Raw genomic sequence first — 16,170 nt, forward strand, 5'->3', positions numbered from 1 at the left:
AGTTGTTGGGCCAGAAGGAGGAGTTGGGCATAAATTATGCTGAGAGCTGGGAGGGGAGAAGAGTTGCTCTTTTAAAGGATGGCACAATGGCTGAATGGTCCCTTCTGTGCATAACATTTCATATGATCTTCCATCCACTCACTATTTTACACTGCCTCCCAGAGTTCAATTCTTAAACTTCAACATGAGACACTGACAGAATGAGTAGCAAACCAGTGGCTTTAGGAGACTACAGAACATTTACAGAATGAACTCTGAAGCCACTTTTATTTTAAAAAAATATCCAAGAATCTCTTGCCCCATGTTAAATGAAACATTAAATACAATGAGTATTTGAAGACCAAGAATCGCACATCATTTTTATAGTGAAGTTAAAAGCTGGATTAAGTAAACTACGCTCAGAAACCTTGCATGCTTTCCTCAACCAAAGCATTAATTCATGTCCAAGAACATACCTCCAATTGAAGGAATGCTTTATTAGTGTTTATATAATCACAAAGTTAATGAAACAAGTAAAAGACAACTTCCCTTTCCGAGTGCAATAAACCACATCCCTTTCTATTAAGAGACTAATTAAACAGATAAACTAATCTTTTGTCAAATCCCCCCCACACACACATAAATACAATAAACACAAACAAACCAAACAGAAGTAAATTCAGAACACAGTGGAGTAAGTGGCTCTTGTACAATATATATTAGAAGACCTCTGAAGTGGCGGGAATCTTTGCTGTGGCTGGTGGATCAGTCTCTTGCAGTAGATAAAAAAAACACAATCAACTATTTTCACTGTCTACACTTCAAGGCTTCAGCCAACCTGAAAAACAATGGCAATTCAAATAATTAGAAATGTTATATTGTCACGCATTTGCTGCAATAATTTCTCATTTATAAATTCCCATGCCCACACTTACAACAAAAACTGCATGTGCGAACTCACTGTGGTTGTAACTCTGGCTGGAGGAGGGCGACTACAGAGGAACACTGGTGAAGCGTAACAGAGCTCCATCATAGACAGACATTGGAATTCATGGGGCTGAATTCTTCGCTTGCGAGATTATGTTCTCCCACCAGTGATGAATCGCCTCTGATTTATGCTTGAGTTGGGAGCGGAAATCCAGAGGCAAGTCACTATCACTTAACATGCAAATTTCTGCATGGCGAGGATAGGGAGGAATTCCCTCACGGATCCAGCTCTCAGGCTGCTATTTTGAGTGGGTGACCCGATAGTGAGGTCTGGCGGCTAACCCCTCCCCCTCCCCCAAACCAATGCAATTCTACCCACCCCGCCTCAACCATAGGATTCTCTGGGTGCTAAATGCTTTCTGCAGAGAAAGAGGAAGTGAGAGCACTTAACTGTCCTTGATGTGGTCCAACAGCTGCCAATCATGGCTAGCTGTTTCTAAATTTGGTTAGTTTCATAGTAGGCTATTTGAAATCCACTCAAGATTTCCTGATGGCCTTAACAGAGCAACCCCACCGCCCTTTCTTTCCTTCCAGTTCTCCCGAAATGTTAAATGCCCTTGAATATTCAGATTTCTGCCATAGTCACTTTGCAACCATATTGCTGTAATGGCTACCATATCAGTTATTTATTTCTATTTAGGCTATCAATTCATCCATCTTGTTATGAATGCTGCATGCATCCAGATAGAGTTTAACTGAAGAGCAAACCGTAGCCTTTGTATGAATATCTCATCAAAAGACTGCTGCTCTAACAGTGCATCACTCCTCAGTACTGGCACCGAGAGTGTCAGCCGGCACTATGAACTCAAAGCCCGTAGTGCAGTTTGAACATGTAATCTTCTGACTCAGGCCACTGTGCCAACAAAACTGAAAGGTTTCCCGGTGTTATCACAGTATTCATTCAATTACCAATCCATGGCCTCATCCAGCCCAACACCTTTGGTTGCAGAGGTCTTGAATATCTGCCACTTCCGATCCTTCATAGCTGGCAAGCCGAGTGCATTGGCCACCTCTGTGGGAGTCATTGCATGCTCCATATCCTGCTTATTTGCAAAAACAACTAGAACGGCCTTCTTCAGCTCCTCCTCCTGTAAACAAACAGACTGGTTATAACCAATCTCCTCTTATTGAGGCCATGGGTAGGTAGAAATAAAACAAATGAGACAGATTTCCTGCACAGGAGAAAAAAGTGTTGAAAGCAGACTAAAAAGAAGAAATTTTTCAGTTCTGAGATTCTGAAATAAAAGTCAACTAGTCCTAAATATCTTCAGGGAATAACCACTCTTCTCATTGCTATGGGTCACTGTACACCCAACAGTGCAGACTGATTGAAGAGGAGGAGGAATTCAAAAGTTTCAAGTGGCCAAGGAAGGCTCCTGTCACGAAACCAAGACATCAGTGATTTTTTTTTTTTAAAACACAGCTGGATGGGATGCAGGAAAGAGAGGCAGCTATAGAGAAAGAAAGCAAGTGGTCACCATTGGAGACAGGTCTCTGAGGCATGACTATTCTTTATGCTTTCCATATGTTTGGGAATCATTAGAACTCTTGTCAGCCAGGTGCATCATCCAAAATTTTGACCGTAACAATTGTGCAGTCAGATTCAACAGAAAAATTCTAAGAATCTCCAAAATCACATCCAACCTCCAGAAATTTGAATTTAGTTGATAACTAATCATAATATGCTGGTGGAATGCAGAAGTTAAACAAGATAGTAATTAGCCACGGTGAGATTAAGTTTAGCAGATGAACTCCGGTCTGAATAGTCCTTGAATCCAAAAAATTGCTTAAGATAACCTTTGCAGCAAAATTAATAAATTGGCATGTTCAAAAACTCTGGCCAATTTTACAAAGAGCACAAATTCTTGAAGTGTTAAACAGGGATAGGAATTTCTTCAAGCATGGGATAGTTTCTAAATAAGAATCTGCATCTGTATGGTCCCTTGAAGAATCAAATCATCCCAAAGCACTAAGGCCATGGTAGGACTTTATTTCAAAGTGTAGTCACTGTTGTTATGGATTTAATGCTAATGTTTATGTAGTTCATCATATTATAACATCTCAAAATGCTTCCAAGTGAAAGATTACTCTCCACTCCCACCAGAGTATTGATGACAATTATACCAAGGTCTTAGAAGACTAGCCCCATGTTGGCATTCTTTTGCCAACACCCCAAAAATACATCAGACCCGCAATAGTGGGAGCATAACTCATTATCAGTAACATTAAACTGCCCTTTCCCATTATAGTTGCTTCTGGCCTTCCTGAGAAAGTTCAGCATTTAAAATGTTTTTATTGATGACTTTACACCTGTGCCCCATAGTAGCCCATGTTCATCAGTTACTTCTACAGATTCAGCTTTCACAAGCTTAAATACTACTATCTAGACAATCATTTAGATATTTCAATGAGTCTCCAGAATATTTTTCTTACCTCCAACATGGCAACAAGTTCGGATTTTGAGATTCCCATTCTATCTTTGTCACAACTGTCCACTACATAGATGACTGCATCGGTGTTGGAGTAATAACAACGCCAGTAAGGCCTGAAAGAGAATTTGCAAAATGAAATGTCAGTTTTCTAATGGAAAGTACATAGAGAAATATAGCATAGAATAGGCCCTTCGTCCCATGATGTTGTGCCGAACTTTTGTCCTAGATTAACAAATTAATCTACACCCCATCATTCTACCGTAATCCATGTATTTATCCAATAGCCGCTTGAAGATCCCTAATGTTTCCGACTCAACTACTTCCACAGGCAGTGCATTCCATGACCCCACTACTCTCTGGGTAAAGAACCTACCTCGGACATTCCCCCTATATCTTCCACCATTCACCTTAAATGTATGTCCCCTTGTAATGGTTTGTTCCACCCGGGAAAAAAGTCTCTTGACTGTCTACTCTATCTATTCCCCTGATCATCTTGTACACCTCTATCAAGTCACCCCTCATCCTTTTCCGTTCTAATGAGAAGGCCGAGCACCCTCAACCTTTCCTCGAAAGACCTACTCTCCATTCCAGGCAACATCCTGGTAAATCGCCTTTGCCCTTTTTCCAAAGCTTCCACATTCTTCCTAAAATAAGGCGACCAGAACTGCAAAAAGTACTCCAAATGTGGCCGTACCAAGGCTGCATCATCACTTCACGGCTCTTAAATTCAATCCCTCTGCTAATGAACACTCGCACACCATAGGCTTTCTCACAGCTCTATCCACTGGAGTGGCAACTTTCAAAGATCTATGAACATAGACCCCAAGATCTCTCTCTGCTCCTCCACAGGGAATGGGACAACTCTTCGCCAGCCCAACTCATCGCCAGCCCAACAAAAAGAGTACAGTCAACAGACTTCTTAACAGCACTCTGGAGTGAATGGAATCTATTTAAACCAACAGACTTCTTAACAGTGCTCTGGAGTGAATGGAATCTATTTAAACAATTTAAACCTATGGAAAACAAAGGACATTTTAACATATTTTTCAGTAAATTGACTATATATATATATATATATATATATATATTAACATGATAATCCTCCCACATCTATCCACGCAAACGCATCCACACACGCACACCTGCATAGGGTTATCAATCGTGGCATCTCAAAGAAACTTATTAGCATGAAACCAGTGGCATATATCAGCTGACTTGTACCAGAGTGCACTTTGCAACTCACAAAGTTGCTCAATGTATATTCGCACCTGCCACATATAATTTTGTGCTTTTCGTCTGAATAGCTGAAATTGACAAACACCAGGGTTATGGAACATGTGAGCGACAAATGTGAAATTGATTAGGTTCAGATTTGGTCAGTTGACTGTTTACTGTATATTTTTCCAGTAAATTGACTCTATTTAAAAAGTGCCCAATATAAAAACGATTATATTTAACCAGACGGACGGAAAACACAATACAAAAAACAGTAACTTACAATTAACAGCGTCTATTTCAATAGAGCCCTACAGTAAACAGTCAACTGACCAAATCTGAACCTAATCAATTTCACATTTGTCGCTCGCATGTTCCATAACCCTGGTTTGTCAATTTCAGCTATTCAGACGAAAAGCACAAAATTATATGTGGCAGGTGCGAATATACATATAATTATGTTGTGTAATGGACATAAGTAAGGACAAGCTTTTTTCTACAAAGCACCGTGAGAATTTCGCCAAACCTTGCAGTGTGACAGAAATCTTTATTAAATTCTACCTCTCAAACCAGAAATTTCTCATTGTATCTGATTTGTATTGGAGTGTCTGTCTCAGCCGACCAGTGGTAAAATGCAGTTTAGATGCATTTTTCCGTCCGTCTCTGGTTAAATACAATCGTTTTTATATTGGGCACTTTTTAAATAGAGTCAATTTACTGAAAAATATGTTAAAATGTCCTTTGTTTTCTATAGGTTTAAATTGTTTAAATAGATTCCATTCACTCCAGAGCGCTGTTAAGAAGTCTGTTGGTTTAAATAGATTCCATTCACTCCAGAGCGCTGTTAAGAAGTCTGTTGACTGTACTGTTTTTATTGGGCTGGCGATGAGTTGTCCTAGACCCCCTCCACATTGCCAAGAACCCTACCGTTAACCCTCTATTCCGCATTCATATTTGTCCTTCCAAAATGGACAATCTCACACTTTTCAGGGTTAAACTCCATCTGCCACTTCTCAGCCCAGCTCTGCAGCCGATCTATGTCTCTTTGCAGGCGACAACAGCCCTCGTCACTATCCACAACTCCAACAATCTTCGTATCGTCTGCAAATTTACTGACCCACCCTTCAACTCCCTCATCCAAGTCAGTAATGAAAATCACAAACAGCAGAGGATCCAGAACTGATCCATGCAGTACACCACTGGTAACTGGGCTCCAGGCTGATTATTTGCCATCCACCACCACTCTCGTACTTCTATCAGTTAGCCAGTTTGTTATCCAACTGGACAAATTTCCCACTATCCCATGCCACCTTACTTTCTGCATAAACCTACCATGGGAACCTTATCAAATGACTTACTAAAATCCATGTACACCACATCCACTGCTTTACCTTCATCCACGTGCTTGGTCACCTCTTCAAAGAATTCAATAAGACTTGTGAGGCAAGACCGACCCCTCACAAATCCGTGCTGGCTATCCCTAATCAAGCAGTGTCTTTCCAGGTGCTCAGAAATCCTATCCCTCAGAACCCTTTCCATTACTTTGCCTCCCACCGAAAAAAGACTAACTGGCCTGTAATTCCCGGGGTTATCCCTATTCCCTTTTTTGAACAAGGGCACGACATTCGCCACTCTCCAATCACCTGGTACCACCCCTGTTGACAGCGAGGACGAAAAGATCATTGCCAACGGCTCTGCAGTTTCATCTCTTGCTTCCCATAGAATCCTTGGATATATCCCATCAGGCCCGGGGGACTTGTCTATTCTCAAGTTCTTCAAAATGCCCAACACATCTTCCTTCTTAACAAGTATCTCCTCGAGCTTACCAGTGTGTTTCACACTGCCCTCTCCAAAAATATGGCCCTGTTCATTCGTAAATACTGAAGAAAAGTACTCGTTCAAGATCTCTCCTATCTCTTCTGATTCAATACACAATCTCCCGCTACTGTCCTTGAGCGGACCCACCCTCGCTCTAGTCACTCTCATATTTCTCACATATGTGTAAAAAGCCTTGGGGTATTCCTTGATTCTACCCACCAAAGATTTTTCATGCCCTCTCTTAGCTCTCCTAATCCCTTTCTTCAGTTCCCTCCTGGCTATCTTGCATCCCTCAAGCGGCCTGTCTGAACCTAGTTTCCTCAGCCGTACACAGGTATCCTTCTTTCTCTTAACAAGACATTCAACCTCTCGTCAACCATGGTTCCCTCACTCGACCACCTCTTCCCTGCCTGACAGGGACATACATATCAAGGACACGTAGTATCTGTTCCTTGAACAAGTTCCACATTTCAATTGTGTCCTTCCCTGACAGCTTATATTCCCAACTTATGCACTTCAGTTCTTGTCTGACAGCATCATATTTACCCTTCCCCCAATTGTAAACCTTCCCCTGTTGCACACACCTATCCCTCTCCATTACTAAAGTGAAAGTCAGAATTGTGGTCATCATCTCCAAAATTCTCCCCCCACTAACAAATCTATCACTTGCCCTGGTTCATTACCAAGTACCAAATCCAATATGGCCTCCCCTCTGGTCAATCTACATACTGTGTTAGAAAAGCTTCCTGGACACACTGCACAAACACCACCCCATCCAGAGATGCCCCTCTGGTTCAGATGCAACCCGTCCTGCTTGTACAGGTCCCACCTTCCCCAGAATGCACTCCAATTATCCAAATACCTGAAGCCCTCCCTCCCAAATCATTCCTGCAGCCACGTGTTCAACTGCACTCCCTCCCTATTCCTAGCCGCACTATCACGTGGCACCGGCAACAAACCAGAGGTGACAACTCTGTCTGTCCTTGCTATTTAACTTCCAGCCTAACTCCCTAAACTCGTTTATTACATCCACACCCCTTTTCCTACCTACGTCGTTGGCACCAAGGTGTACCACGACTTCTGGCTGCTCACCCTCCCCCTTAACGATCCTGAAGACACGATCAGAGACATCCCTGGCCCTGGCACCCGGGAGGCACCATACCTTCCGGGAGTCTCGCTCGTGACTATAGAATCTCCTATCTATTCCCCAAGCCATTGAGTTTCCTATCACTATTGCTTTTCTATTCTCCCCCATTCCCTTCTGAGCCCCAGAGCCAGACTCAGTGCCAGAGATTTGGCCGCTAGGGACCTTCCCCGGTAGGTCATCCCACCCCCCCCCCCCCCCCCCCCCCCCCCCCCACCCCACTCCCCCAACAGCATCCAAAACGGTATACTTGTTTGTAAGGGGAACGGCCATGAGGGATCCCTGCACTGTCTGCCCATTCGTTTTTTCCCCTGACTGTAACCCAGCTACTCCTGTCCTGTACCTTGGGTGTGGCTACCTCCCTGTAACTCCTCCACTACCCCCTCTGCCTCCCGGATGATCCGACGTTCATCCAGCTCCAGTTCCCTAACACAGTCTCTGAGAAGCTGGAGTTGGGTGCACTTCTTGCAGGTATAGTCAGCGGGGACACCGGTGGTATCCCTCACCACTCACATCCTACAGGAGGAGCATGCAACTGCCCTAGCCTCCATCCCCTCTTACCTTACAGAATACAGCTGTCCTGTGGACCACAGGAACTCCACACTCCGACTCTGCTCCCAGTCAGCTGTACTCTCTAAACACCCGGCTCCCTTCACGCTCTTTGAGGAAATGGGGGATATGAAATGAAAAGGAGCACCGTACACCCTCCTCACCTACCTCCCTCAGTCACCAAACTCTCACCATAGCACTCAAATTCAGCACTCAGTGCAAATCTCAGGGCACCACGGTAGCATGGCGGTTAGCACAATTGCCTCACAGCTCCAGGGTCCCAGGTTCGATTCCCATCTTGGGTCACTGTCTGTGTGGAGTCTGCACCTTCTCCCCGTGTCTGCATCGGTTTCCTCTGGCTGCTCCAGTTTCCGCTCAAGTCCGGAAAGATGTCCTTGGTAGGCGAATTGGACATTCTGAATTCTCCCTCAGTGTACCCGAACAGGCGCTGCCGGAGTGTGGCGACTAGGGGATTTCACAGTAACTTAATTGCAGTGTTAATGTAAGCCTACTTGTGACACTAATAAAGAATATCTGTGTTCCCAGAACTCCATTACTCTATCCTTATAGATACTTATTTTCTGAGATTATATATGGCCACCCTATTCTTTCTACTGTTACAACCACAATTAGAGTGCTCTGCCTTTCTCAAGTTCCATTACTCTACAGGTGCAACACAAATTATTTCTCCAGCAAGCTATATGAACAAATACGTGATTTACCCAAGAATCTCAGAATGACCACACAATGCCCCAGATTTCTTAAATAAGGAACAAACTTATTTGCTCATAAAATCGTTAGCCACCCTAGGAAAGTGCATGTTCAATTCCAGCCCACGTGCCCTGGAGTCACGACACAAGTGTATTAACCAATAATCCTTATAAAAATTCCGAAATCTTTGGCCCTTGTCTGCCCAATAATTAAACTCACCAAGTTTGTAAGTTGAAACACAATTAGTTTATAACAAGATTAACGGTGAAATATGCAGCAGATACCAGTTGGTTAATTAATAAGTACCTAACTCCTACTTTATGTTGCCCCCCACCCGACACACATTGGGGGGGGGGGGGGGGGTGGGGAGAAGAGAAAGAAAGAGGAAAATAAAATGTAAATGAAAGATAAAAGTCTTTGCTTCTGATGATGGGTCCATGCAGGCTTTCTCCACAGTAGCTTGCTTGTGGTCTCAATTTTCCTGGTGAGAGTCTCGGTTTCATCAGGCTTTGCTCTTAGTTCAGGGCCTGCCCTCAGGTCCTGTTTTCAGGAATCCAACACCCACAGGCTTATTGGAAAGAGCTAACTGAATCCTTTTTGAAGAGGCTTCACAGTCATTTTCTGGTGAGGATTTTGCCTGGATCTTTTACCTTTGCTGCCAGAACCAAAAGTGAAACTAAAATGGAACCTTGCGGCTCTAGAAAAACATTCCAGAGGGATAACATCCAATCACCAACTGCTATCAGGCAGAGCACAGCCTTTTAGGCCAATTGGTTTCCTGTATTATCAGAGTCTTCCTCTGTTATTAACTTCACCCTCCAAATTTGATGTTGTCTGCTAATTCAAAAAAATATATTTCCAGCTGCAAAGCCCAAACTGTTAATGCAAAAGGTGACATGGTCTCAGCGTAAAATCCTAGTGCGACACCAATTCCCATCATTCAACAATCAAAGTAGCTACCTTTAATCTTAAAAACACTATTTTCAATTTTGTAACACCGTTTCTTATTCGTGGGATGTGAATGTTGCTGACAAGGCCAGCATTTATTGCTCATTCTCAATTACTTTAGACAGTGACTAGTGGGCACACCTATTCATTATTCAATCTGCCACTTGTCCCCCGACGTCACATGCTTTGACCTTAAGTCAGGAGTGTATTATGTGGAACCTTATTGAAGGTTATTTCTGGCAAACAAGTCATTTGTCTCATCAGGCCAAAGATCTAATTTTTGATCAGGTTAATTTACAAAGGGTAATGCTATTAAGGTAAAAAGAAAAGTGAACATTTTCATACCGTATACTGGTCTGTCCACCCAAATCCCACACTTGAAACTTGAGGCTCTTGTACGTCACTGTTTCAACATTGAAGCCAATTGCTGCAAAACAAAATGATTACTGATTTCAGTCACTTTTTGTAAACTTTTGTCTGTTTCTACACATTGAGAGATTACAACTGCACTTCTGTCATTTTAATACTAATTTTCCTTAATCCGATGTTTGTAATCTATTTAACAAGCAAAACAGTTGACAGACATACACAAATAAAATACCGACAGAAACCCAAAATATAGACAGAAATACGAACAGGTCGAGCAGCATCTGCAAATTAACATTAACTTTCAGGTCAATGACTTTTCATCAGAACTGCCTTTGAGCTGAAAATATTAACTGTTTCTCTGACCATAGATGCTGCCAGATCTGATGTGCATCGCCAGCATTTTCACGTGTTGGTTTGCGGCTTGTCAAATTGCCATTCTTAAATTTTTAGCATTAATATTTAGCAATCAAAAACTTGAAGTTATATAACACCTTCATCATAGTAAAGTGTCTCCAGTCACTACGTAGAAGAAATCATCAAACCAAGTACAATACCGAGCCATATGGAGATGTTAGGACAGACATACGAATTAGGAGGTCACTTGGCCCCTCAAGCCTGCTCAGCAGGTGGCCAGTTTGCTTTAGCCGTTGGCAAAAAAGGTAGTTGTATGGGGTTTATATTTGTATTGGCAAATATTAGAAATATGGTATAGTTTTAAGCGTGTTTAATGTAATGTTTCTGTGCCTAGAAGGACAATGTGAGATTCACTCTATTAAAAGGCTGTAGATGTTGGGGACTAACTAACATTTTCAAGACTGAGACTGACAGTTTTTTTTATGAGGTAACAAAGGAGCAAAACTCAGGGGGCACAGGTTTAAGGTCCATGGGGCAAAGTGTAGGGGAGATGTGTGAGGCAGGTTTTTTTTAAAGTAGAGGGTGATGAGTGCCTAGAATGTGTTGCCAGGCGAGGATGTGGAAGCAGATACATTAACGACATTCAAAAGGCATCTTGACAAAAACATGGATAGGATGGGTATGGAGGGATATGGCACAAGGAAGTGCTCAGGATTTTGGGAAAGGTTGGCATCATGACTGGTGTAGGTTTGGAGGGCCAAAGGCCCTGTTCCTGTGCTGCATTGTTCTTCATGCTTTGAATTTGACGCACACACTCAATTGAATGGCATCTTTCTGCTCCCAAGTTATCATGTATGTAGGAAGCAATCCAAAAAAACAAGGCAGTTTGATGTCAACAACTGCTTTTTTTTTTTTGAAAGGATTGTCAACAGCCTGATTAGGTTTACAATAATCAAATGGGGAAAAAGTACTCCCTTGTCCACAAGAACTCAACCCTTTTCAGTTATGAAAAGGAAAAATGATATTTACAACAGCAACTTGCTTTTGATATACTTTACAATAGAAAAACACTCCCAGGGTTCACAAAAGTGTAATCAAGACAAAAATAAGAGATCAAACTAAAGGATTCCCATTGTAGAATCCATTAAATGAAATGAAAATCGCTTATTGTCACGAGTAGGCTTCAATGAAGTTACTGTGAAAAGCCCCTAGTCGCCACATTCCGGCGCCTGTCCGGGGAGGCTGGTAGGGGAATCGAACCGTGCTGCTGGCCTGTTTGGTCTGCTTTAAAAGCCAGCGATTTAGCTCAGTGAGCTAAACCAGCCCCAGGTGACGAATGGAGTTAAACATTGAAAACCAGCTCGTTAATATAGCGCTTTGGAAGGGAGAGGAAATGTGCAATCCCTGCCAGCTATAACAGAACAAACATTTAGGTGTTGGATTTATTTTCAGAAGTGTTCGGCCAACAGTAAATGAAAGATTGAGGGGATAAATTGGATCCATTATTGCACAATGGATTTAGGAGTAAGACAATCTTTTTCAACATCATTTACTAATGAATCAACGTACAGATGTTAATTTGTCAGCAGCAGTTCTTGTTACCCTATATGTCACATCAGGCAATCATAATTTTAACAAGAAAGAACATCAACCACCTTAGACCAGGGGCATTCAAACTGCAGGTTGAGGCTGTGTGAATAGAGCACTCAAAGACTAGGCAATTCGGCCCTATGCCAGGTTGGGCTTGTTCATGTTTTTTGGCCTCCCAGGTTGAAAAGGGTCATTTTAAGCATTGCTGACTTAATGGCAGATAAATTCTAAATTAGAAAACCAGGGTTTAATGTCAGAACAACTTGTTGCAGACAAATTAATCCCCTCCCTCCTTTGGGTCCTTGCCGCTTGCCTGAGGTATGGTGATCGATCCTCAGGTTAAATCACCACCGGTCAGCTCTCCCCCTCAAAGGGGAAAGCAGCCTATGGTTATCTGGGACTATGGCGATTTTACTTTTACCTTACTCCCGACCCATGATTTATCCTCACAATCCCCTCACCATCCCTACCTGTATTCGCCGAGTGCATGCTAAAACAATAATGACATGCTGGTGAGCAAAGACTGTTTTTCAGTCACTTCTAATTGGCAAGCCAATTGTTCACTTTTCTTTTTAAGGGGACAAACTGGTAGAAATATATAAACTTAAAGAAAATGTATATTTGCTGTAGTCAATAGCTACATCAGAGTGTGCCTCAGGACATAATTATACTCACTGGGTATGGTGGTGACAACTTCACCCACTTGTAGTTTGTAGAGTATTGTGGTCTTGCCTGCTCCATCCAGACCCAGGATCAATATTCTCATTTCCCGTGTCCCGAACAAGCCGGAAACCAAACTGGACAACCAGCTACCTGTAATCATCAAGGAGTGGAATCAACATGAGGTGGCACGCTTGATATTTACAGCAGGAGAATATGTACAAATTTCAATGAAAAATTAACTTTTTTGAGTTTAACAGATTATTGCCACAGCTCCCATTTACATTGGTTGGTAGCACAGTGGTTAGCACTGTTGCTTCACAGCACCAGGGTCCCAGATTTGATTCCCCCTTGGCCACTGTGCAGAGTCTGCACGTTCTCCCAGTGTCCGAGTGGGTTTCCTCACACAAGTCGCAAAAGACGTACTTGTTAGGTAAATTGGACATTCTGAATTCTCCCTCAGTGTAGGGGCTTTTCACAGTAACTTCACTGCATTGTTAATGTAAGCCTACTTGTGACACTAATAAGGATTATTGTAATTGTTCTAGGTACATCTTTTATTCCTTTACCTATCCCACTGATATTTCGTTTTAACTTTCAACCCTTTTGTCACTTAATCATACCTGCACGGCCACCCTATCACAGATCAACCCTTTTGTTTCACCTTTTCTTGCCCCTCCCACTTCTCTCTCTCCAACCCACGACTCACCCTGAAGATGACCCCACCTATCGCAGACAGGCCGACCTCCAGTATCTCATCTGCACCTCCCCCCCCCCCCGCCCCCAAAAGCTTACCCCCAGTCTCTCATCCCACTCCACGCGAGGACGACTCCCTATCTCTCTCTCTACTAGCCCCAACCCCTTCACCCCTGCCCTCAGCTTCCTTCGGGCGACATCAAAGGCTTACCAATAACCGCACGCCCTCTCCCAGGCCTAACCCTAGTTTACTCTCTCCCCTCCTCCCCGCCCACCTCAGTCTCACCCTCCCCCACTGAGACTTCCACCAGTCTCTGCTGCCCCTCCAACGGCCTAGCCACCAGCTCACACCCACCATGCAATTAAAAGGCTACCCGCCCCCATCTCCCCACCCCAATTAAGGCTATCCTCAGCCATCCCTCACCACCCCTCCCCAAGCCATGTAACGCTTCCCACGCCTTCCCCCCAGCCCTCCAAGACTGCCCAAAGTAAAGCTACCGCTAGATTTCACCACGCCCATCCCCCAGTTTATGTCTACCGCCAGTTTCTCCTCCCCCCCCGCTGTCACCGGCTTAAGGCTACTCAGAGTCTTTCCTCCCCCACCCCCTCACAACGTAGGGCTACCCCTACCCTACTTAAGGAGGGCGACTAGGGGTAGGATGGAGTGGGTGCAGCTCTCCACATACCCTCACCCAGAGTCTCTATCCACTCCCCTCAAGCCTACCCCCAGTCTCCCTCATCCCCTTAGGGTGACCAACACATAGTTTCTCTCCCACCCCCCTTCAGGGCAAACAACCCCCCAGCCCCGTCCCACCCCCCTTCAGGGCAAACGACCCCCCAGCCCCGTCCCACCCCCCTTCAGGGCAAACGACCCCCCAGCCCCGTCCCACCCCCCTTCAGGGCAAACGACCCCCCAGCCCCGTCCCACCCCCCTTCAGGGCAAACGACCCCCCAGCCCCGTCCCCCCCCTCAGGGCAAACGACCCCCCAGCCCCCCCCTCAGGGCAAATGACCCCCCAGCCCCCCCTCAGGGCAAACGACCCCCCAGTCCCCCCTCAGGGCAAACGACCCCCCAGTCCCCCCTCAGGGCAAACGACCCCCCAGTCCCCCCTCAGGGCAAACGACCCCCCAGTCCCCCCTCAGGGCAAACGACCCCCCAGTCCCCCCTCAGGGCAAACGTCCCCCCAGTCCCCCCTCAGGGCAAACGACCCCCCAGTCCCCCCTCAGGGCAAACGACCCCCCCAGTCCCCCCTCAGGGCAAACGACCCCCCAGTCCCCCCTCAGGGCAAACGACCCCCCGTCCCCCCTCAGGGCAAACGACCCCCCGTCCCCCCTCAGGGCAAACGACCCCCAGTCCCCCCTCAGGGCAAACGATCCCCAGTCCCCCCTCAGGGCAAACGACCCCCAGTCCCCCCTCAGGGCAAACGACCCCCAGTCCCACCTCAGGGCAAACGACCCCCAGTCCCACCTCAGGGCAAGCGACCCCCAGTCCCCCCCTCAGGGCAAGCGACCCCCAGTCCCCCCTCAGGGCAAACGACCCCCAGTCCCCCCCACCGTCCAGTCCCCCCCGCAGTCCCACCCCCCCCCCCCCCAACCCCCACAGTCCCACCACCCCCCAACCCCCACAGTCCCAGCACCCCCCACAAACCCCCTTGTACCGTCCAACCCCCGCAGTCCCACCACCCCCCACAAACCCCCTTGTACCGTCCCACCCCCCCAGTCCCGTCCCACCCCACCCCCTCCAGTCACGTCGCCCCCCAACTCCCACCCAGTCCCGTCCCACCCCCTGCCCTTCCCTCACCAAGGCAACCACCAATCTCTCCGCCTCCCCCCGGGTTGACCATCAGCTACACTCTTTCCCGCCCCCCACCGAACGGTTTCACCCTTTAGGACGACCGACCCGCAGTCGCCAGTCTCCACTCGCCTCAGGCCTTCTCCCTTTCCCCACACTCACCCATCCCGGTCCTGATGGCGCTCCGACGTGGCTGTGTACTGCAGACTGCGCGCGCACCTGCTGATAAACCGACCCGTGACCCCGGGCAGCAGATTCGCGCCTCGGCAACGGCCGGAAATTAAGAGTTCGTCTCTTGAAACTCCATTTAAATGCGCGGCTTTTTCTATGTGCCCAAATTCACTGCAGTTCAGTTTCTGAACATGTTTAATTTAAAGTCCACCATCAGCCGATTCGTCAGCGCCTAGTGTCAGGTGATCCAGTTTGGCTGTTTGATCCTCATCGCTCGCGTTCGCGGATGCACCCGGCGTTGCTGTTGTCGGATTCGTTTGGAGCAAGAGCGGGAAGAAGTCATTCTCACCAATAAAAAACAGGAAATACACGAAATCAGATCTGGCAGCATCATTGGTATTTGCAGAGTTGAATTTTCATGTTCTAAATCTTGCATCAAAACATTAATTCCATGTTTTTACAATTCAGATCCCGAATGTCCACAATTATAAATGATGTGGAGATGCCGGCGTTGGATTGGGGTGAGCACAGTAAGAAGTCTTACAACACCAGGTTAAAGTCCAACAGGTTTGTTTCAAACACGAGCTTTCGGAACGCAGCTCCTTCCTCAGGTGGATCAATTATAAAGGCTAGACAAAACATTGCTGATTAAGTCATATTCAAATCTTAACATTGGCCATTTCTCTCTCTGCAAACCCCCTGAGTATTTCAAACAATGGAGCGACCTGGCTGGACTGTAGGCAGAACAATACCCTT

At 45.6% G+C, this 16,170-nt stretch overlaps 1 protein-coding gene across 1 annotated transcript; it reads right to left on the reverse strand.

Moving 5' to 3' along the window:
• Positions 1-216: 216 nt before the first annotated feature.
• Positions 217-15,532, reverse strand: arl1 (ADP-ribosylation factor-like 1). The gene is made up of 6 exons (XM_038780833.1): positions 15,406-15,532; positions 12,772-12,909; positions 10,129-10,210; positions 3,400-3,511; positions 1,876-2,054; positions 217-817 (listed from the first exon to the last, which is right to left on the reverse strand). The coding sequence occupies exons 1-6, from the start codon at positions 15,407-15,409 to the stop codon at positions 787-789; spliced, it is 546 nt and encodes a 181-aa protein (XP_038636761.1). The 5' UTR covers positions 15,410-15,532; the 3' UTR covers positions 217-786.
• Positions 15,533-16,170: the final 638 nt, after the last annotated feature.

Source organism: Scyliorhinus canicula, chromosome 20 (assembly GCF_902713615.1).
Source record: "Scyliorhinus canicula chromosome 20, sScyCan1.1, whole genome shotgun sequence".
Classification (NCBI taxonomy): Eukaryota; Metazoa; Chordata; class Chondrichthyes; order Carcharhiniformes; family Scyliorhinidae; genus Scyliorhinus; species Scyliorhinus canicula.

Excerpts from the sequence above, each read along its gene's own strand:
- arl1 (XM_038780833.1), bottom strand. Across the intron at positions 10,211-12,771 it reads AGTTGTCACCACCATACCCA|CAATTGGCTTCAATGTTGAA; the intron begins GTGAGTATAATT and ends TTTGTTTTGCAG. Across the intron at positions 2,055-3,399 it reads AACTTGTTGCCATGTTGGAG|GAGGAGGAGCTGAAGAAGGC; the intron begins GTAAGAAAAATA and ends GTTTGTTTACAG.